Here is a 22,098-nt window from a genome sequence, read left to right as displayed (position 1 = left end):
GATTAGTCATGTTTGGTGGAAGGTCACAGCTTTCAGAGCCCTGTTTATGTCTTTGATCAGCAGCCTGTGTGTGTGTGTGTGTGTGTGTGTGTGTGTGTGTGTGTGTGTGTGTGTGTGTGTGTGTGTGTGTGTGTGTGTGTGTGTGTGTGTATGTGTGTGTGAGCGAGCAGCAGCTGGTGTGTTGTTTGTTGCCCCATGAGACCTGGCCCGGTGTTGCGTTACATGTCCCAGTGTTACTGAGACGATGTGGGCCAAGTTGGCTCGGTGGCCAAAAAGTGAGAGGTGACACATGAAGGGGGGGGGTTAGGTGGGGGGCATTGGTTGGTACCAGGCAATTAAGCCAGCGTCTGACACCCGGAGTGCTTCTCATTCTCTGGCACAGACTATTGTAGTCTGGAATGTGAGAAATGCATTTGATCGCATGGCCGTGCCTGCGTGGGTGTTATTTTGGACGAGTCCTGAGGACTCAACAGTCACCAGAGAAGGAAAAGAGAGAAAAGGCAGATAATGGGGGGGGGGGGGGGGGGGGGCAGGTTTACCTGGTGTTTTCTTTCAGGGTGCAGTTGAGAAACAAGCATCTACTGTTGTTCTTTCTTCTCTCTCTAAGAAACACGTACTGAGCGGGCTATAAAGTGAGCGCCTGACTGAAAAGACAACATTCCAATTCACATTGTGTGCATGTCAAGAGTGAAAGGGGTGTGTGTGTGTGTGTGTGGGGGGGGGGGGGATATTTTATCTGGCTCTGCATGCTCTCCGTCTCCCTCTTCGCTTTAAGGGAATCCCTTCTTTTCTCTTTGACCTCAGTCATTCCTCTGACTCACAGCGAGGGCGTGCATCGGCACATGTGTTCAGGAGATCAGTGTTTCACCTCTGGAATGGTCAAAGTCATTAATACCGGTTGGTTTGGAGGGTCGAATCACTCGGCGTGAAACCTGATGCCACACTGACGTTGCCAGCTTCTCCACAGCGGAGACCTAACTCAAAATTAGGATTAAAATGAGGGGCAATTGTGCATTAAATTAAAGGTCTTGCAAAACGGTTGATGTTCTCTCAGAAATACACTCGCTAACTGGAGCAGCTTAACTGGGCCCCTTCCAGAGGAGTAAAGGTTATCAAGGAGAAGTCCGTGGATCGTTTCAAACACAACATTTTATCAGAAACATTCTCATCTTTTATAGGACTAATAAGGGAACCATGAGAACCACCCTCCTGAATTCACAACAGTTCATATTTTAGAATATGGCTGAAGGTTGAAATTTGTTCTCCAGGTTTTCACTATAAGAGCCCATTTACTTGATTAGAATATCCTAAAAAAGAAGTTACGATAGTATATTTTTTACCCTTTAGCGGACAGCAGAACATCTGCCTCTGGTGCTGAGGTTTAAGCGCCGTGCAGAGGAGGCTGCTTGAAAAACGGGGAAATATTTAGAATTGTTTGAATTTCTGCGACGTCAGTGAAGAATTGTAGCATAACCAGAGGAACCTTTTAGGGGTGAAGGTCATGTAGCGTAAGCATTCTGTTCCAAGGATCTGCATGCTAATAAACAGAGGTTAAGGCCCAGGATCAGCAAACCATTATCTGTTGAACGCGATAACGCCGTTTTTTGCTGGTGGAAAACATTGATGAGCTCAGTTTATTCTCAAATTGACGCTACCACAAAGCGTGTCCTCAGTGGAGCCCATTTTTTAAATATTTATGTGAGCCAGTTTTTAAAAAATGTGTCGTTATTCGTGGAAGCCATCAAAGAGACCCTGTTGATTCCCCCACCTACACTCTCAGGTATACAGCTGGATCATGACATTTAAAAACCCTGGATGCAAAAGACAGACCAATCAATTAAAAAGACCAATCAATGGTGCATTAAGACATTTAGAGGCATTAGTCTGAGCTGAGCTGGCACAAAAAGAAAATAAAAAGGTTTAGTAAGCCTCCGTGGATCCGACAAATCTGCCTCAGCAGCACTGATGCAAGACCACATCAAGTTAATGTGGACAGTCCCATGTTTAATTAATGAGAAATGTAAATACTACTCGTGACCAGCCATGTGGCACCACCGTCTATTGCTCAAAACAGGAGCCGCCAGCAGGTCTCCAGTTTAGCAAATACTGCCACCTACTGACCAGAGATGGTCCTGCGACAACTATGGAAATCTTTATTTAAGTAAAAAGGAGCTCGGAGGACACCCAGTGGCACGACCACTCACGACAGGGGAAAGAACGTATAAAAGGTTCTTCCTACAGCAGAGACGAGACCATAGACCTGTGTGCGTGTGTTTATTATAAGGAGGTAAACAAGGCACTGGAATACAGCTCTTTAATGAATCCTGCTAGAATGAAATGTTGTACAACTTGAGAAAAGCAAAAAAAACAAACCACCTAGCCAAGTTGCCCATTGTTAGCTCTATATTTAACCCATCAACGTGTCAGATCAATTCAAGAGTGATGATTCAGGGCTGGGTGTAGCGCAGGTACGACTTCCCGGAAGGCATGGGTTTAGTGGTCACGCCGCTGGGAAAGAGAGCAGCAGCTTCAGCGTCTGAGAGCGAGGGGATGACCATGACCTTGTCACCTGGCTGAAAGAGAGAAGAGCAGAGCATCACTTGCTGTTGGGACGCATCTTTGTGAATGTAAAAGGAGCCATTTTTTTCCTGCAACTCTGATACTGATGAGGCCCTAAATGTCAGTACAGCAAAATAAATAAAGACAAGGTGCTGAAGTCATTCATACAAACGTTCGAGTTACTATGGCACACATGGTGAAACAGTTCCAGATTCTAAGAACTATTTTGATGTGGTGTACCAAGTGTGTCCCTGAAGGTTCTCAGTCATCATCCAGTTTCTTTCAACACTCCAACTGTTGTGCCGATTGACCTCGAAGAACAATGAGCTGGGAGGTTCCCCAGAAACTGATACGATTTAAAGTAACCGACGGGCCAAGCACCTAAAGGACGCTTAGACAAGAGTCTAGTCTGAACACAATGCTGCCTTCTAATCCACTTACACGGTGGCACTCTTGTCAGCGAGGAACCATCTGAGCTGTGTCATCAGGGTTCCATCCAGGGCTTCATTTATGACCCTAGCAACACCTGACTGGCACCGATTACAAAGACACACCTTTTCCCTCTCAAGTCCACGTCGAGGTCTGAAGTGCTCAACAACACTGCTGCCAGGGAAGCCACCCAACAGTGATGAGCAGGCTCAGGACTGAAACCACCGCTGTATGGAGATCCACGAGAAAGGGGAATAGCTGGGAAGAATTCAGTACCCAAGGAACCAGCCACCCCAGGCCTGAATGACTTCTGCCCTGCTGCACTCACACCCACCCTGAAGTGCTTGGCACGTACATCCACCTGACCCCACAAACAACGTGGACAATATTTTTTAATTGTCAATTGTTCTGAGCAAAATATGGAAATTCTTCAACCCTGTCACTGCATTTCAAACTGCTCTTCTGTTCAGTGCAATATTTTCCTGCGTATTCATCTTTTTATACAATATATTCATGTTTCCGTTGATATTTTACAGCCCAGGAAGCCAAATGCAGTGGAACTTTCTTCGCAAATGCACTGCTGTATAATTTCTGTAATGACAACAAAGGCAGTCTAAGAGATAAAACCAGGACTGACTCGCCACCCGTCCACCGCCGTCTCTACAGTTCAGCATGGCGGCAGAGCATGACGGTGCATCACCGTGTTGGCACAGAGATCCTGGTTGCAGCTGAAGAAAAGCTGAGTGGAGCAAACCATTGAAAACCTGATCCAGAGAGCTCAGACTGGGCCAAATTCTTGCCTTCCAGTGAGACAAAAGGGTCGTTTCTGTAAACGACCTTTAGTGAAGCAGCCGGGGAACCCTGAAAACGGCCCCTTCCAACCCGACTAAGCTCGAGAGGGAGCAATGCAGGTTACTGCTGTGGATGTTTAACGAAGCAGTTGGCTACGCGTCCACCAGTCGCCTCCATAAGGAGGCTGCTCCTTATGGAGCACCTGTTGCCTCACAGTTAGCATTGTAGGTCATGTTTTGGTGAAAAGCAATCCGTCGTGGTGAACTTTGCACAGCTCTTTGTGATTGAATGACAGCTCCCATTGAGGTAATGATTAAAGAGCACAACATATTCAATACAGTTTTAAAATGTACCTTCCAATCTACAGGTGTGGCCACCTTCTTCTGCGCAGTGAGCTGCAGGGAGTCGATCACGCGGAGCAGCTCGTCGAAGTTCCTTCCCGTGGTCGCGGGGTAGAGGATGGACAGCTTCAGCTTCTTGTCCGGGCCAATCACAAACACCTAAAGTGGGACACGTCCACATACTTGAGACAAAGAGCAGCCCGGACTCGATGCACGATGGCTATGAGTGGGTCTTACGCAGCGAGCCGTGAGGGGGATTCCATCCTTATCCAGCTCATCAGGGTCCAGCATGCCCAGCTGGACAGACAAATGCCTCTTATCATCAGCGATGATGGGGTATGGCAGAGGACTGTCAGGCTCAGTGTTTAAGGCCATCACATCCTGGAAGGAGAATAAACACGTTCACATCTGGGTCACGATGATGAGTTACTCCACAGGAAATGGGAATTTTTAACTTTATGGTGATGAATAAACCGAATGAGCTGCAGGTTACGCAAGACTGCGGTTGCAGGTCTGTTGCAACACAAAGTGCCGCAGCAATCAATATTTTAATGCTTTAGTTTAGATAGATTATTTGTTTGTATTAAAAAAAAAATTCTTAGTCAAGTGATAGGAAAATGTGTTAATGACACTCTTTCAAAAGAGGTCAAGAGATTAAAGAGATAGGTCTTAAATATGTGGTTATCTCCCAGCTTTAAAACTCAGGCAGGCAATAAACACCAGAGTTCTACATGTTTTCAGGCTGGTTTAAGCTAACTGGCAGTGTGTGTGTGTGTGTGTGTGTGTGTGTGTGTGTGTGTGTGTGTGTGTGTGTGTGTGACCTTGCTCCAGCTGCAGTGATCCTCAACACTGTCGACGGACAAAGCGATCATCTTCACATCTCTCTTCTTGAACTCGCCGCTGAGCTTGGCAGCTCGGGCCAGCTCTGTGGTGCAGACAGGGGTGAAGTCCTTCGGGTGGGAAAAGAGAATACCCCAGCTGAAGGAGAGAGTGCACGTGAAACATTTAGGAGTTGGGTCAGCATTTTACACACAGGTGTGAGGCCAATGCACCTTTGCAGCTGCCACTGACAAAGCGACCTTCCAAAACAAAACCTGTAACTTGCAGAACTTTTTTTTTTTTTAATTTTAAATGGCAAATCTGGGGCAGGAATAACCAAAAGCTTTACAGTTGGGTTCACATGATGCGACCCCAGTGAGGAAGGTCTCCGTTTAATCCAGTTGCAAAGTTCAGGTAAACATAGTATTAATAAAATATATAAACGCAAACATATCGCGTCTGCCCTTTTCCTTAGTTGCAGTTTAGAGATTTATTATATATTGTTGCGTCAAGCTTGTTTACCCAAGTGCGTCACGCTCAGATCAGAAGTCTGTAGAATTACGCAACATTAAACGCCTAATTTATAATCAATCCTTAAACAGAGAATAAATCAGAGGTAATCAGTGGGGAGATCCGAAAAAAAGGTTCCTTGTTACTGTGGCGCGTGCACAGTTCTATCAGTTTGTCAAAGCAGAACACGCCAGATGATAATGACGTCACAAAGCCAAGGTCTGCGCACTCACGAGCTGCCCAGGAAGTCGTGGAACTTGATCCTGCCGATGGTTGTGTTCGCCTCGAAGTTGGGGAACTCGTCTCCGAGCAGAATTCCAGGCATGGTGGCTTTTTTTCCAACACAGGACCCGAGACACTCACGCGCTGGGCTTTACCCGGCTGGACCACGTGAAGGAACCCGGAAGTGTGCCTCCTCATCCAATCAGAGCCTTTATGTTCCCAACGCGCTCCAAATAAAAAGTAATTAATACATGTAACATATACACGGCGTTAAATTATGGCGTGAAAGCATTTTAGGATTACAGTTGATCGTCTTTTAGATTTACTATTTTCATTATTCTTTTTTTGGAGACAATTAAAAATGGATTAAATTGGGGAAAATATTTTTATTTTAAACGAAATAAATGCAGTGAATTTGTATTAATTATTTCTCTCGTGTAAGATGCTATATTGTTTATAAACATGTAAGGCTGCAAATGGCGCTGCATATGTTTTTAAAGCCGCAGATATACTGAAATCCACATTGAAAGTCCAATCATATTGACATATGGACACATAGGGGGACATGGAGATCAATGAAACTGAATGAAATATTTTCTCCTTATTCAACTAAATAAAATAATCAACTCCAGCAGTTATATATAACTTGATTTATGAGCAACGTTCTATTATTTTTGACCTGCTGTTAGAGATTTTTATATAAGAAGAATTTGGGGTCATTGTTCATTTATATATTGACACTGTCATTGATTGCAGTCGAACTTTCCACTAAGGACAACGTCCGTAGTGTAAAAGGGTTTGTCTTTTAATCGTTTTATTTCGCGTAAGTAATTTGCGTTATTTGGCAGTTGTAATTCCACCAAAACACCAGAAGAGGACAGTCACGTGTGTTTTGTTTGGAAAAGAGGGAGAAAAACTCCAATTCCCATGAAGCTTTGCAAACACGGCAACAAATATGGCGCATCAGTTCTGGCGACTGTTGTAGAAATGAATTACGGATATTTCAAGTAATCCGAAAGAATATTAGCGTGCACAATTGCACATTTACCTCTGCGATAAACTACACTAAGCTGTCCGGCCTGTGAGCAGACTGATAAAATGCCCTCTCCTAAAGCTAAAAATCCAAATCGTAGCGGTGGAAGCCCGGTGCTTGGAGGTACCGGCGGCCGCTGCGACTTCATGCCGCTGACGAAGCCGCTGAACCGTCCGTCACCACAGTCGCACCTGCTCCAGCGGCAGGGATCCGACCCGACCACCGCCCGTCTCCGAGCCTCGGAGAGCCCCACTCGTCGACGGGGCTCCAGCTCCTCCACGGGCTCGGCGAGTGGTCAGGGGCTGTCAGACGAGGATGGCATACGGCTAAACCCCACTTTCCTGGGCGTCGCGCTCAGCTCTCTTCTCGCCGTCGACCTGTGGCTTTCTAAGCGGATGGGGGTCTGTGCCTGCGAGGACTCGTCCTGGGGGAGCGTCCGACCTCTGATGAAGCTGATTGAGATATCTGGACACGGCGTCCCTTGGCTGGCTGGCACTGCCTACTGTCTGTACAAGAGTGACACTGTTGCGGGCCAGGAAGTGATGCTGAACCTCCTCATAGGTAAATCCTGCATCCTCTAGAGATGGTTACCACAGCGAGGAGTTTATTTACTATATGTCTATACGAAAACTGCTGATATGCATCAGTCAGCTGTCACGCACCCATCTGTCATTACTTTGTGTCTGTTTGTTGGCCATCAACAGAGGCGCCACCTAAATTCTTTTGTACTGTTTTTCTAGTTACCTAAACTGGTTTGTGATCGGCACAAAATGATGCCATGGTTTGTGGCGTGACTCTCCTGGTTGACGGTTGCACCAAAGATGCCATGGAGGATTTCTATCAAGCATTACTCGTGCCAATAGGTGTTCAGCTCTCCTAAGCACTGAGAAGTTTCAAATGATACAAGATCTTAACATGAATGAACATGTTATTAATTGATGAGAGATTTTTTTTAAAAATTACATTATGAAACTTCAAGTCTTGAGTAACGTTATCTGGATAAATGACAAAGGTCGATAAGTTCTCCTCCATACTGCTTCTAAAATGTGCACAATTCCATCTATAAGGTTCATTGAAAAGGTTATCTTTTATAAACAGTAGACTATTATTGCAAATTGTCAAATGTGAATTAAAATCACTTAAACAATGTTTGTTGAATCCCATATTTCCTAACATTCAGACACTAAACACCTAAATTTGGTCAAATACGACAGAAAATCCAAATATATTAATTTTATTTGCTGAGCTATACATAAAGTAAACATTGTCCCCTTCCTGCTTTCCAGGATTGTTGCTGGATCTTGTCCTGGTTGCCATGGTTAAAGGCGTGGTTCGCCGACCCCGGCCGACGTACAACCGCATGGACATGTTCGCCACCGTTTCCGTGGACCGCTACTCCTTCCCTTCGGGCCACGCCACCCGTGCAGCCATGTGTGGACGGTTCCTCCTGGCTCATTTGGTGCTGGCAGCGCCGCTGAGGGTCCTCGTCCTGCTGTGGACGGGCCTGGTGGGCCTGAGTCGAGTGCTGCTGGGCAGACACAATGTGACTGACGTGATGTTTGGGTTCTGGATGGGATATTGCCAGTATAATCTGGTGGAGATGCTGTGGCTCTCCCCTCAAACCCTCCTGGGACAGTTAACATAAGTACAGGAATGCTCTATTGGCTATTATAGTCTATAGTCCAGAGAAAACTTCACTCCTGTGGATTTTACGGTCAAGGTTAAATTGATGTATTTTTGTCTAAATCATTCTAAACTATGAATTGATTTTTAAAACAGATTAACTTCTGAATCTCAAACTCAAACACACCCAGATCATATCTCATATGGGAGCGGCACTAATTCGTCTGAGTTTAAACTTCTCACGGAGCCGTTGCCGTTTTGGCTCCAGTCCTGGAACAGAAATGGTGTGGTTTCTGGGTCACAAGGCTTAAAAGAAAAAAATAAAATAAAAGTAGCATTAACCAGTTGGCCAGGGTGTTTAAAATTAACAAGTGGAAATAGAAAATAAGCATTTTCATTTTCTTCAGAGACACCATGTTTGATCAGTCCAGAATCACTAAGAGTTTGGGTTTTATGCTTGAAGCATAAATGTCTAAATCTAACATTTGTTGATGTTATAACAGCGGGTTTGTTCGTTTTAGTTGGACTTTCATATTGCCACCGAGGCTGCGGACATGTACATAAAACAGATTGGGAGTGAAATAAGGGCAGGTTGTCTCTCACTTTTTACACACAACACAACACACACATTTTCTATTATCATGGGAATATGTGAACTTGCTTTGATTTCTGTGTAAAGGTGTTTCCGTGTAACTATTGTCTTCTTTGACAGAAAGAATGTAGACTGTTTTGACTGTTGATATGCACCTGGGCTGGAGCTTCTGATTGTAACATTTATCCAGCACCGAGCCTCTCTCTGACATTTAACCTCCAATTTACTAAAAGCTGAGGTGGTTTGTAAAATACCAAATAGATTAAGACAAAATGCTCTTCCAAGTTTTCAAATAACGATCCAAAGCGTTCATTCGGCACAAAAAGACTGTATTTAATGTTCAATCTCACGAGTTTAGTACGTATATAAAGGCTAATAACTCACTGCAGATGGAAATAAAACAACAGAGCAGTGGACTTCTGAAAGAAGCAAAAGGCAAACGGTCTACTCTACATTTTAGCTTGTCTACTAAACAAAAAAAGTAGCATGGCCACTTCTTTGGCAGTCACTGCTTATATTTTCATCAGTCTTGGTCACCAAGTGGCACTTTTAGTCTTATAGATTGTAACTATAACAGACAATCCCCCGTGTTTGTGACAACCGATACCAGATCTGCGTTGCATAACTGACACACTAGCCTGTTATTTTTGGAACGAGGGTTGTAATAGCCAGATTTCTGGTACAGACTGTTTTATTGAACTCTTATCTGCTCTGCTGCAATATTAGCTCGGTGATCTTGCCGTGGGCAGAACCTCCATTTGCAAAATTCATTGTATGTCATTCCCCTTGTTGCATATCTTAATTGTGAATTTGTGACCAAATATTTTTTTTATTTGCCTAATAGGATTATATGGATTCACATTTCTCACTGTGAATTAACAGCAGATTTAAACATTACCAGCAAACATCTCTGCACTCTTTTACCTGTTGATTACTTTAAATGATGAGCTGTTTTTGTTTATTCTTAATGAACATGCCTGTGTATGTGAATTATTCTCTTCTATGTGCTGTAACAGGTTTACTCATTGGTGCTCTGATTGTAGGTGTTTTATAATTAAATGGCATTTAGAGCGAAAACACACCAGTGGGTTTTACCCTCTCTTTGCGTGACAGAATCCCATTGGATCCCATTTTTAGGCAAGGAAGGCAGTGAATATTGATTTGATAAAAGCGAGCAGTGCTCCCGTCTGTCCTCAGAAAACCACAGAAAGGTAGGAGGTAAGGCTGATGTCACTCTGAACTATTTCACAGCTTTTTGTTTTAAATATTCTAAGAATATTTGCACTAATTGGGCGAGATTTGGAAGCTTACAGAATTGGGTGTATATTTTTTCATCATCCACCTTAAAATTTGCAAGATCAGCATCTTTATCAAACTAACTGACCAAAGGGTTTGTTAATTCCTCATTGGTGGGATACCAAGACTGTGAAGTGAAACAGTTAACAGGTTATTTTATTCTATGTAATGAGAATAATTATCGCTCAGGCAATTACTTGCCTCTTGCAAAATGCTTTGTGGATGATCTAAAATGTTTTTAACGTTTGTGAGCTGAGACCAGAGTTGTGCTTGAAGATTTCTATCAAGCAGTTCTCGGGTTATAATGAGATCAACACGTCAAAAAACTGAGAAGGCTCTTATTATACAAGAAGAATGACTAAGCAAGCATCCTGTCATTTATTCTATACGAAAGAAAAAAAATATCCAAAAAGTCACAATGAAGTGGCAGCTAAATGTTAAGGTATCAAATATATTGTTCTGATTTTGAAGAATATTGAAATGTAATAAATAATTAACATAATCCTGCTATCAACTCTGTAATTTAAAGTTTATAAATTAAATGACACACAGACCATGTTCCAATGAGCAATGTTTCTGAAGTGGTGACTTTTATGGTGAACAGCATAAGTAGCCATTTTCTGCATTGTTTGTAGAGCTCCACCATGGTTTGCAAAGTTGCGATAATCGGTGCAGGGCCCGCAGGGTTAACAGCCGTTAAGGCTTGTCTGGAGGAGGGCTTGGTGCCAACGTGCTTTGAAAGCGGCGATGATCTGGGAGGACTATGGAGATTTAAGGCAAGTAAAAAAATAGAGGAAAAAAGGCTACCCGTTCATGAGAAGTAGCCAGTCCCTCAACCAACAACCTTCTGTGATATTCTCTTCACTGGCATTCTCTGCAGGAAGTGTCAGAGCCAAACAGAGCCAGTATCTACCGTTCCCTCACCATCAATATTTCCAAGGAGATGATGTCCTACAGTGACTTCCCCATTCCCGCCAATTATCCCAACTACATGCATCACTCCAAAATCCTGGATTACTTTAGGATGTATGCAGAGCACTTTAAACTGACACAGCACATTCACTTCCAGGTAACACCCACACTGCGCAATGAGGAATGGTCCTTGCAACGGTATTTAAAAACCACTTTATTGACAACTCCAGACCTTGGTGAAGAGTGTGAAGCAGATGGCAGATTTCTCACGCACCGGTAACTGGGAAGTGGTGGTTGAGAAAAGAGATGGAGAGGAGCAGAAGCATATCTTCGATGCAGTGATTTGCTGCTCGGGCCACTACAGCTACCCTAACATGCCACTCAAAGATTTCCCAGGTAACCACTTAGCATAATCTGGCTTTTAGATCAGCACAGGGCGCTAGTAGCAGCACCACAGGATAACCAAAAAGTTTAAATATTCTGAAGGAATTGAGACCTTCGAGGGGAAATACTTTCACAGCTGGGACTACAAGGGACCTGAAGACATGTACGGGAAGAGGGTGGTAGTCATCGGCATTGGTAACTCTGGAGGTGACATCGCTGTGGAGACCAGCAGAGTGGCCAAGCAGGTTGGAGCATTTCATTTTCACTGATTTCCCATCCTTCCTCGTGTTGACCGATGCGTGCGTCTCGCTCCTGTTCCACAGGTGTACATGAGCACTCGTGGTGGGGCCTGGGTCATCCGTCAGGTTTCCGATAACGGCCTGCCAGTGGACATGAAGTACAACACGCGGTTTGTCCACATCTTATTCCAGCTGTTTCCCATCAATTTCTTCAACTGGTTCGGGGAGGGCAAACTCAACGCCATGTACGACCACACCATGTATGCCATCAAGCCTACACACAGGTACTGCTTATGGGTGCTGAAGTGTTACAAAGAATAATGTTGCATGCAAATATCACTTGGCAAATCTGTGCCTTGTTCTGCCGTCTGATTAGACTCTTCAGTAAGATTCCAGTGATCAACGATGATCTGCCTTTGAAGATTTTGTCTGGATCAGTCATTATCAAACCGAATGTAAAAGAGATCAACGGCTCCACCGTGGTATTTACTGATGGCAGCACTGTAGAGAAGGTCAGATGAATTCCTTTTCTTAAATATTTGTCATTTGAAACATTGTTTAAGATCATCTTGCACCTTCTTCTCGCAGGTGGACACGATTGTATTTGCCACAGGTTACAACTACGATTTTCCTTACCTGCCAAACAACACCATGTACATGTCAGGCCACCGTCTGGGTCTGTACAAGCACGTTTTCCCTCCAAATCTGGAGCACCCAACTCTGGCTATTGTGGGCTTCATCCATGCCCTAGGAGCCATCATGCCCCAAGCTGAGATGCAGGCCCGCTGGGTCGCTCGTGTCTTCAAAGGTGAGGCTATCCAACACTTGGATAGTTTCCAATCACATCTGTGTACCGGTAATTATTTCTCTCTGTCTTCCCATCTTTTCAGGACTCAATAAACTTCCCTCGACCCAAACTATGATAAAAGCTATTGAGAAGGACACCAAGGACATTGAGAAAAAGTCAGCCTCAAGTTTTCCTTTGCATGATTATTTGCTATTTACACTTTTTGAAAGGCTAAATTTAATAAAACATAATACAAATGCAGCTTTTCCATGAGGTCACTGCTGACATCGTACATTAACTTCGGATTGTTCCTCTCCGCAGCTACATTGTGTCAAACCAGGCCCCCCTTCAAGTGGACTTTGTTTCCTACATGGATGACATTGCCGGAGAGATTGGGGTGCGACCCAGTCTCCTCAGACTTTTACTCACAGATTACTCACTGTTTAAGAGGGTTCTGTGGGGGCCTGTGACAGCTTACCAGTACCGGCTGATGGGCCCTGGGAAATGGGATGGAGCCCGCAGGGCAGTCTTCACCCAATTTGATCGCATGTACCAGGCCCTGAAAACCAGACAGGTCGGACCCTACCCTTATAATTTAGGACTTAAAATAATAAATCTGCACTGTAAGGGAAAGGCATAAACTGAATTAACATCTCTTCCTCCTCGTATTGTTTGCAGGTGAAGGAGCCGGAACCTTCCGTTGCCGGCCGCCTTTTAATCTTCAGCCTGATCATCTCAGCCGGAACAGCTTCCATCTATTACATCCATGTTCGTTACCCAGATACCATCCCCAACCTTTTGACCAAGATCCGCATGCAGACAAGCTCACTTATGTAGGATAAGTACATGAACAATATAACTGTCAGCTTATTAAAGCTAATCATAATAATCAGACTGATTTTCTCTGTTGTTGTGAGCCACAAATGATAAATGACAAAACCCAGACTTATACATTTACCCACCTCGTGTCTAGATGGTGCTGACAGACAGACATAGGGATGGACAGATGCACGGACAGGCAGACGGGCAGGCGGGCGGGCGGGCGGGCGGGCGGGCGGGCAGGCAGGCAGGCAGGCAGGCAGACAGACAGACAGACAGACAGACAGACAGACAGACAGACAGACAGACAGACAGACTACACACAAGCCCCACTGCTGCTGTTGCCAGAGCTGGGATCAAGGGTTGCCTTTCCTTATTTCATCAGAATCAGAGTACTTTATTGATCCCTTTAGATGAAATAAGGAAAGGCAACCCTTGATCCCAGCTCTGGCAACAGCAGCAGTGGGGCTGTTGATTTTTGTGGTATGTAAGCTTTTTCATATGACATATATATATATAATATATATATATATATATAATTCATATATAATTTACATGGACAGATCACTAGATCATCAAACATTAGGAGCAAACATAGTTATGGGTTACCGGTAAATATTTAACTGTTAGTCACAAAGAATGTGGACTGGTTTTCCAGCATTAATATATTCTGTCTTTGGGTTTTCCACCTGTGTTGGATCCAAGAAAGCAAAAAGTAAATGTGACTAATAATCGTAATGATATTAAAAGTTTACAATAAAAAATGATGTCTGTATATTATTTACACCCACAGAAAAAAAATCACCATTCACAGGTTCTGTGGATAAAGTATAAACATGTTGCCCAAAGCAGTACATGACATGTTCTATGGTCTTGTAGAGATCTAGAACTATCTCTACCATATATCTAGTCATCAAAAAGCCACCTAAGGAGGAGTGTGCCTAGATGATTTTCAACAACATAAAGGGTTCTGAAGACCCAACCCCAGATCAAGCAGACACCTGAATACCCCTAACACACCAAGTGCGTGCAATTATGAAGGAAAGTAGCAACCAATAACAAGGCTGGACAAAAGTGACCATCCATGGTGGTCGTCAGCAGTGGCTTACCTCTAACACAACAGGAGAAATCCTTGCTCTGACCTCAGGGGATGTCATACGGCTTCCTTCTCGAACACCAAGTATTGGCCATAACTGCGTTCTGAAAAAGGTCGAAGATCATCCCAAGTCAGTTACAGTCTCAATGTGTGTCTTTGTGAGATAACAGACCAACCGCACACTAAGCAGAACATTGGCCAATTAGTTGGGATAACAATAGGTCATCATGCCCTGTCAATTTTTTTTGTTAAGCTAAGCAGTTCTTCAAAGTTTATCGTACCCCTCACCCCTGTGGTAAGTACCGCCACTTGGTACCTTGTTCTTTCCTTGAAGTTCTCCAAGCTGTAATTGTGCTATTTTTTTTTACAGTTTGTCTGTTGGTGATTTACTGTTTTGTCTTTCTCCAGTAATTTATTTTCTAAACTACTGACGCCCAATCAGAGATGGACCTATAGCATTCTCCAGCCTATTCTATACTGTAGTCCACATAGCCTCGTGTATGGCTTTTTTAAACAGTGCCACCAATACCGTGGTTCTCTTGATATCTTCTTCAGTCTTTTGTCTCCAATTTTTCTTCTGTTGGGTAATGTGAGCACCTTTGTTTTCAGTTTCTAAGAGTGGCTCCCTTGGAGTCCACTCTAGTAGCGTGCTCAGCTTGTAAAGCGGCAGAGCTATGACTCGATATGCATTAAATCCAGTTCCATCTGCAGAAGGCTGCAGCATCCACCTGCTGCTACTATGCATGGAGATATACAGTAGATACTGATGTAGATTTGTATATCTGTTTTGTAGGTGTATGTCTTGTCTGAATCTAAGGTTTTATTTTTGGAAAAACCTTTCACGATGTACCTTATGACCCCTTATTAACCGTATTAATCCATGCCTTCAACACATCTTGGCTGGATTAGTGTAGTGCATTTAACTAGGGGTTAGCCAGTCCTCCCCCTCTTGCATGTAGCCCAAGGTCTGAGCAAAGGCGTAGAGGGGACCAAGCCTTTTTTGTTGCATCAGACAGACCTCCTCACTGTCCATCAGTCAATTAATTATTTCAAGCCCCAGTGCAGACAAAACATGAAAGGTGTTCTGGTAGTGGGGGGAGGTGCTAAGGCTCAGCCGATTTACCCTGGAGCAAGATCCCGAACCCCCAAATGCTCACATTAGCTGGCACCTCATTCGGGAGTGCATCTTGCCATCACCCATATGCAGCTGTGATTGACACCCCCCCCCCCCCCCCCCCCCCTTGCCTTTTTTTCAGGTCAGCAGTGCAAACTTTTATTCCAGTTCTGGTTCATTGACCGCGACTTCAAAAAATCGCCCAGTATAGTTCACATAATGTTGGTGGCTTAGGCAACCAATGGTACTCCACTTTTTCATATGAGGTCTTCCACATCAAACACAGCAAGGGCATGGTCAGCTGCTCCACTCTGGAGTTGCCTGCTTGGTTTCTGAAAATACTTCTGAAAATACGTCAAATCGGACCGACCCCAGACTGTATGCTTGAGCTTGGGCAAATTTAATTTGTTAGATTAGGTAAATAAAGCAGGGCAACAAAACCAACAAAATGCACGCAACAACACATCAAGAGTGCAAAGTACACATTTTCAATACTACTCAAAGTAACTTATAAACCCAATTTCTGAAGCATTGCCCAGTTGGACATTTTCTGGGTGTTGACTCTGTGGTTTTTAATCACATGGCACTGACAAATGATTTGCAAGGCTCAATGAATAAAACAATTTTTCTAAGAAAAAAAATACATATAACTTTAAAAGCCTTGACATATTAATTGCCAACAACAACACTATACTTACAACGAGTGCCCTACCACCCGTTGTAAGGTAAATGACTACATAAATAAATAATTTGACATTTAACATGGTTTTTATGCATGACCTGGTTCATATGCCTGACTGATTCTGATGTTGGCTGATTCCAGATGCTGAATGTTCTGACAATCAAGTCCTAAATTCACTAGGTACATTTCAACTATACTGGAGGCAGAAACTGTACATGAACTATTTCCCTCACTTGGCCCTCACGGTGATCACGGTGATCTCCACTGCAAAGTAGGGCTCCTTGATAACATTACAAGTTTCAATAACTATGCAATCATCATGAGCTGAGGTGGGTGCAACATTTCTGGTTTGTGTGTTTGTATACATGGCAGTGAATGCTATAAACAATAGGAGATGCGTTATCTGCGAGACTAAGTAACTACCCTGGAGCAAGGACTCATTTAGGGCCCTGAAAAATTCCTCTAAATGACCCTTTAAGGGAGGTTCCTGCAGTGGAGATGTACAGCAATGGCCCCACCCCCCGAAAATTAAAAGGTTCTGCAGTCCAAATTTTCCTGATGGCCGTTTTCATCACCCCGAAATATGTTTGACCCTTAAATACTTTGTTTAATATTTCTAATGAGGTTTTACATCTTGTGGCAAAGAACTCTGTGAAATATGTGAAATATTGTAAAATATTTTTCCTTAAATGCCAAATCTGATGCTAGAAAACAAATTTTTATGATTTAACATTAGCAATTTGTTTTTTAATTTAATTTTTGGTGTGCTTTTTTTTGTTTTGGAATATTTTTTATTGAAAAAAATAGTTATATATAGCTCTATATGCAAAGTTTAAGGAATTGTTAAAAATATTTTTTTTAGATGGGGCGGTTCTGGCTGACGCTGGGGTCACTATAAATGTTGCTTAGACATTCTAACATGCCAACAGTGTGAACCAAATGCTGCAGCAGGAGAGTTGCTTCTCACTTCAGAAAAGGTAAGAAATTTTGTATGTACTGTATCTGACAGTGGGAAAATAAAGTGCTCAATGCTGCATGAGTTTGGGTTCAGTGCAAAATTATAGAAAACATAATTTAATATTGGTTAACCATTTTTAGTAGCAAACGTTTTGTGTTTTTTGGTGAGCTGGAAATGTGGTCTAAGATTTGTTAAATATTCATAGTGCAATCATTTGTTCTGATTCTTCAGATCAAACACTTTTCAGGCTGATCTAGTTGATCACGCAGCTGCAGCATGACTCGTCGTGTGGCCGTGGTGGGAGGAGGTTGTTCAGGACTGGCCTGTATCAAATGCTGCCTGGATGAGGGGCTGGAGCCCGTGTGCTTTGAAAGCAGCGATGACATGGGTGGGCTGTGGAGGTTTAAGGTGAATTATGAGACATTATATAGTAAATTAAAACTAGAAATATTTGTTCTAACGTGGTGTCTGTTGCTGCAGGAGAACCCAGAGTCAGACAGAGCCAGCATCTATTACTCTGTCATCATCAACTCCTCCAAGGAGATGATGTCATTCAGTGACTTTCCCATTCCGGCACACTTTCCCAACTACATGCACAACTCCCTCATCCTGGACTACTTTCGAATGTACGCTGACAACTTCCGTCTCACCAAGCACATACGCTACAATGTAAGGATTCTAAGGTGTTTACTGTCATTGGCACAGTTTCTCTGTATAGTCAATTTCCTTGATCTCCAAAAATAATTGCCAGATAAAAACAGAAGATCACTAGTTTATGTATTGGAGCATCACAGACATGCTGAGAGTAGTACAATATTAGATTATATGTAACCTATTAAATTTTCATGTATGAAATGTACGTATTACTACAGCTGTGCAAAAGGACAGGATTGCAACAGCACCTTCATAAGGTAGCTGTGTTTATAGACTCCTGTTAGCTTTTTAAGAAAGAGCTCTTAAGTATGGAAAGGCTTTCAATGCAAGCTGTTGGTTGTTTTAGCTATTGACTGAATATTGATCATTTTGTCTTATCTTTGGCCATCTTTTATCTTTATATTTCTCTCTACTGAGCAGACCAAAGTCCTGCAGGTGAAGCAGAGGTCAGATTTCTCTCATTCAGGCCAGTGGGATGTTGAGACTGAAAACAAGAATGGCAAAAAGGAGAGACACATTTTTGATGCAGTGATGATCTGTATTGGACATCACTGTGATCCCAACATGCCACTACAAGATTTCCCAGGTAGGTCCCCCTGGCAAAGAAATAAATAATCCAAATTCAATCATTGACACAGTGACATGAGCCTGTGACGAAACCTTGTCCATTCAAAGCTTATATAATGCCTCACTGCCCTTAAAGGGGAGTGGTATCAGTACAATGTCTTCAGTCTTGTCTGAAATTGTGTTTTCAGATCAAAGATTATTTTGTCCTGATCTAATCTGCTTCTCATAAATGTCCTTCTTTTACAGGCATTGACACCTTCACAGGGAAATACTTCCACAGCCGTGACTACAAGACTCCCGAAGAGTGGAGGAATAAAAAGGCTGTGGTGATCGGTATAGGAAACTCTGGAGGAGACATAGCAGTGGAGCTAAGCCGAGTCACCAAGCAGGTGTATATGAAACCCAAGTAACACATTAGTAATGTGCTTTTATAATCTAAAATTAAAAACAAAATGGCCCCAAACATGAAGACCCAAATTACACTAATTCATCTACAACAGCAACAGTAAGCCTCACAGTCAACAGTAAATGACTATTAGACGGTAGCACAAACACAGATAATGTCATCCCTTATTTTTCTGCTCATAAGACACAAGACGTTTTCTTGTACAGCTGTCTGGTCTACAATGAAATTATGAAGATACTCCTGGATTCAAATACTGTATCATGGAATGGATAAGTCACCACATTTGAATTGCAAAAAACAAAACTGCAACAATTTAAATATTAAAAAAGACCAATGTACAGTGATTTAAACAGCATGCTGAAACAGCGAGGGTGAGGCACAATGTCCATGGTTACCGTCTCGCTCATTGTATAAAGGAAGTGTATTGCATAGTTTCTATTGCCCTGCCACATTTGTGTGGTATTGTTGCTGTTCATATCCAATTGAATATTGAGCCTGTAATACCTCCTAGCTGTTTGGATGCTACACTTAAGGTTGGCTCTTCTGAGGCTGCAATACACAGCGTTTTTAGCCTTCTAAGCAGCATCCCTGATCTTCAGTAGGTTCCATAGTTAAACCAGGGTTTCTGGTCGGTGAACACACAGATTGACCTTGTGAGTGTTGCAGTGTTTGTTCCAAAAGTTGATATCGACCAGAAGTGAGGAAGTGTACTGGTCTAAAGCAAAGTCATCCTGGACAAAGACAATTTTTTCTAAGTTTTGTGTCTAAGCACCAGGGACTGATGTAAATACAGTCTCTGTTGATCTGTCGCCATCTGAGCATGCTAACTGCTGGCTCCACCCACAACACCTGAAGCTTCCTTGTTCAGCCATGTCTCAGTGAAAATCCAATTTCCACAGATTCCAAATTAATCATTGTGGTTGATGACCTCCTCATCTTCTTTCAGCTTTACCTGAGCACTCGTAGGGGAGCCTGGATTCTGAACCGAGCTGAGGACAATGGGTTGCCCTTTGATTTGTCTTTTAGCAGGGCACTGGATTTTATCACAAAATTCCTTCCCAATAGTGTTTTCTGTAGTCTGGGAGAGCGTCGACTCAACCAAAGATTCGACCACAGCCTCTACAATCTCAAGCCAAAACATAGGTATGGCTTTTCATCGATGTGAGAAAATGTTCTGTATCCCCAATAGTCTATGAATGGAAATAAATTTTCGACTAAGGCAGCAGTAGAACCTCACAGAGTGAATATTGATTTCAGGTTGTTCAGCCAACATCCGACAATGAACGATGACCTTCCCAACCGCATCCTGTCGGGAACGATTCAGGTGAAACCCAACATTTGCAGGTTTCAGGGATCCAGCATGGAGTTTGATGATGGAAGTGTAGTGGAGGATGTTGACCTGGTGGTACGTAATAGCTGCAAAATCTAACCCTACTAACAGTTTAATAGTATCATGAAGACACACAAACACCTGGATTAATCATTAAGCTTAATCTCGGTCTGGGTCATTGCAGGACAGAACAACGGGTTATAGTGTAGGCTGGTCGACCACATTTGTGTCACTAAAATGCGTCTCTCATCTTGCAGGTCTTTGCCACAGGATACACATTTTCTTTTCCATTTTTGTCCTCACATGTGATCTCGGTGTCTGAGAACAAAACGTCTCTGTACAAGTACGTGTTTCCACCTGAATTGCAGCGCCCCACTCTGGCTATCATTGGGCTGGTGCAGCCCCTGGGGGCCATTATGCCCATCTCTGAGATGCAGGCCCGATGGGCCACACGAGTCTTCAAAGGTAATGCCAGCTCTGAAAAACATAATCACAGCGAGTCACTCCATATGTCAAGATATTCCGATTTTTATATATATGTATAAAGGCTGCACCAAGCTTCCCTCAGTGGATTCCATGATGAAGGATATCGAATGCAAGAAGCAGAAAATGGCCCAGAGGTATTTACTGAGATGATTAATTTAGAGCTGAACTCAATTAACTCAGTTAAAGTTGAGTCTTTTCCTCAGGTATGTCACCAGTTCCAGACACACTATTGAAGTCGACTATATCAGCTACATGGATGAGATAGCAGAGCAGGTGGGTGTTAGACCCAACATCCTGAAGCTCCTCCTGACTGATCCCAGACTGGGATGGAATGTGGTGTTTGGTCCCTGCACACCGTACCAGTATCGACTGAGGGGGCCAGGAAAGTGGGCCGGAGCCCGACAGGCCATCCTCACCCAGTGGGAGAGAGTGGTTCATCCCATGCAGACCAGACCCTGCAATGATCCCAAACCCAGGAGATCATTAATGTGGCCCATAATTCTGTCAGCTGCTGCTGTAGGTTTGGCCGCATATGTCAACAGAAGCAGCCTTCCAGAATTTCTTCAGGATCCCACTATTCTGCTTGACAAGATAAAAGCATGGCTGTCTACATCATAATAACATGCAACAATCCACAGAGATAGACTTGTTAAGGTGGAAGCCTCAGGGTGAATTTATGATACATTAAGTGGAAATTTTTCAGTTATAAAGATGCCACTGCTAAACATATTTGTGCAAACCAAAATGTATCAATTGTAGCCCCAACAAAGAGGATATCGTTACTGTGTAATTGAAGGGATTGATGTATCTGAATGATAAATCCGGACCAAAAGTATGGAGTTTTGGCCAGAGCACAGATATCACTCACAGATACCCATTTTTAAAAAGGCCCATTAGGTTGGTTGAATATGTGCTCACCCTCTGAAGCTAACTGGGTATAAGTGAGATACACAGACAACACATGATGGTCATCTGCGTCACAGCTGCGGGCAATCATGCCCGTGAGTCACTTCGCCCCGCACACCTGTTGTGCATCTGGACACTAATGAGCCCCTTTCTTAATCGCCGGAGGCACACCTGCTCCCTGCCAGATCATTATTCATGTTCCTATGACTTTCCAGCGTATTCCTGTTTGCCTGCCTGCCCGGCTCCAACCTTGCCTGTCCCCGACTATTCTGTTTAGCCTGCTCCCCGGTGAATTCTGTCTGTTGTCTGTTTCTGACAATAAAGCGGTGTTCAGCCAAACTCGTGTGTCGCATTTGGGTTCTCATCTGGTCCGTGACACATCTGCTCGCTTTGCAAAGGTTCTAAAATTGAGAAGTAGTGCAGTTTTTCAATGAGAGAAATTTCATAGCAACATACTCAATAGGCTCAAATGTAGGTCCATAAAGAGCCTTCATCACCAGAGCTAAATCGCATGAGGGAACCCTGGGATTATTTGCCAGTCT

At 43.3% G+C, this 22,098-nt stretch overlaps 4 protein-coding genes across 5 annotated transcripts; 3 read left to right on the top strand and 1 right to left on the bottom strand.

Moving 5' to 3' along the window:
- Positions 1-2,259: 2,259 nt before the first annotated feature.
- On the bottom strand, positions 2,260-5,864 carry prdx6 (peroxiredoxin 6). Its single transcript, XM_003973864.3, has 5 exons — positions 5,684-5,864; positions 4,943-5,099; positions 4,359-4,502; positions 4,134-4,280; positions 2,260-2,573 (listed from the first exon to the last, which is right to left on the bottom strand). The coding sequence occupies exons 1-5, from the start codon at positions 5,773-5,775 to the stop codon at positions 2,448-2,450; spliced, it is 666 nt and encodes a 221-aa protein (XP_003973913.1). The 5' UTR covers positions 5,776-5,864; the 3' UTR covers positions 2,260-2,447.
- Positions 5,865-6,448: 584 nt separating this feature from the next.
- plpp6 (phospholipid phosphatase 6) lies at positions 6,449-8,961 on the top strand. Its single transcript, XM_003973972.3, has 2 exons — positions 6,449-7,266; positions 7,992-8,961. The coding sequence occupies exons 1-2, from the start codon at positions 6,771-6,773 to the stop codon at positions 8,348-8,350; spliced, it is 855 nt and encodes a 284-aa protein (XP_003974021.1). The 5' UTR covers positions 6,449-6,770; the 3' UTR covers positions 8,351-8,961.
- Positions 8,962-10,028: 1,067 nt separating this feature from the next.
- LOC101063308 (dimethylaniline monooxygenase [N-oxide-forming] 5) lies at positions 10,029-13,432 on the top strand. Its single transcript, XM_003973971.3, has 11 exons — positions 10,029-10,138; positions 10,852-10,992; positions 11,097-11,285; positions 11,359-11,524; positions 11,615-11,757; positions 11,836-12,035; positions 12,128-12,263; positions 12,340-12,559; positions 12,642-12,714; positions 12,860-13,112; positions 13,217-13,432. The coding sequence occupies exons 2-11, from the start codon at positions 10,861-10,863 to the stop codon at positions 13,373-13,375; spliced, it is 1,671 nt and encodes a 556-aa protein (XP_003974020.1). The 5' UTR covers positions 10,029-10,138; positions 10,852-10,860; the 3' UTR covers positions 13,376-13,432.
- Positions 13,433-17,097: 3,665 nt separating this feature from the next.
- On the top strand, positions 17,098-21,867 carry LOC101063085 (dimethylaniline monooxygenase [N-oxide-forming] 5-like). Of its 2 annotated transcripts, none has more exons than XM_011614592.2 (10): positions 17,098-17,226; positions 17,439-17,615; positions 17,688-17,876; positions 18,282-18,447; positions 18,675-18,817; positions 19,781-19,977; positions 20,092-20,239; positions 20,422-20,629; positions 20,712-20,784; positions 20,854-21,867. In XM_011614592.2, exons 2-10 carry the CDS (start codon positions 17,484-17,486, stop codon positions 21,266-21,268), a joined length of 1,671 nt encoding a protein of 556 aa, XP_011612894.2. In that variant the 5' UTR covers positions 17,098-17,226; positions 17,439-17,483; the 3' UTR covers positions 21,269-21,867. The 2 variants fall into 2 exon arrangements, with proteins under 2 accessions (XP_011612894.2, XP_003974019.2); XM_003973970.3 differs by having other exon boundaries at positions 17,114-17,226; positions 17,455-17,615.
- The last annotated feature ends 231 nt before the right edge of the window (positions 21,868-22,098 follow it).

This window comes from Takifugu rubripes, chromosome 20 (genome assembly GCF_901000725.2).
Source record: "Takifugu rubripes chromosome 20, fTakRub1.2, whole genome shotgun sequence".
Classification (NCBI taxonomy): Eukaryota; Metazoa; Chordata; class Actinopteri; order Tetraodontiformes; family Tetraodontidae; genus Takifugu; species Takifugu rubripes.
This window is presented reverse-complemented; position numbering and strand designations above follow the sequence as displayed.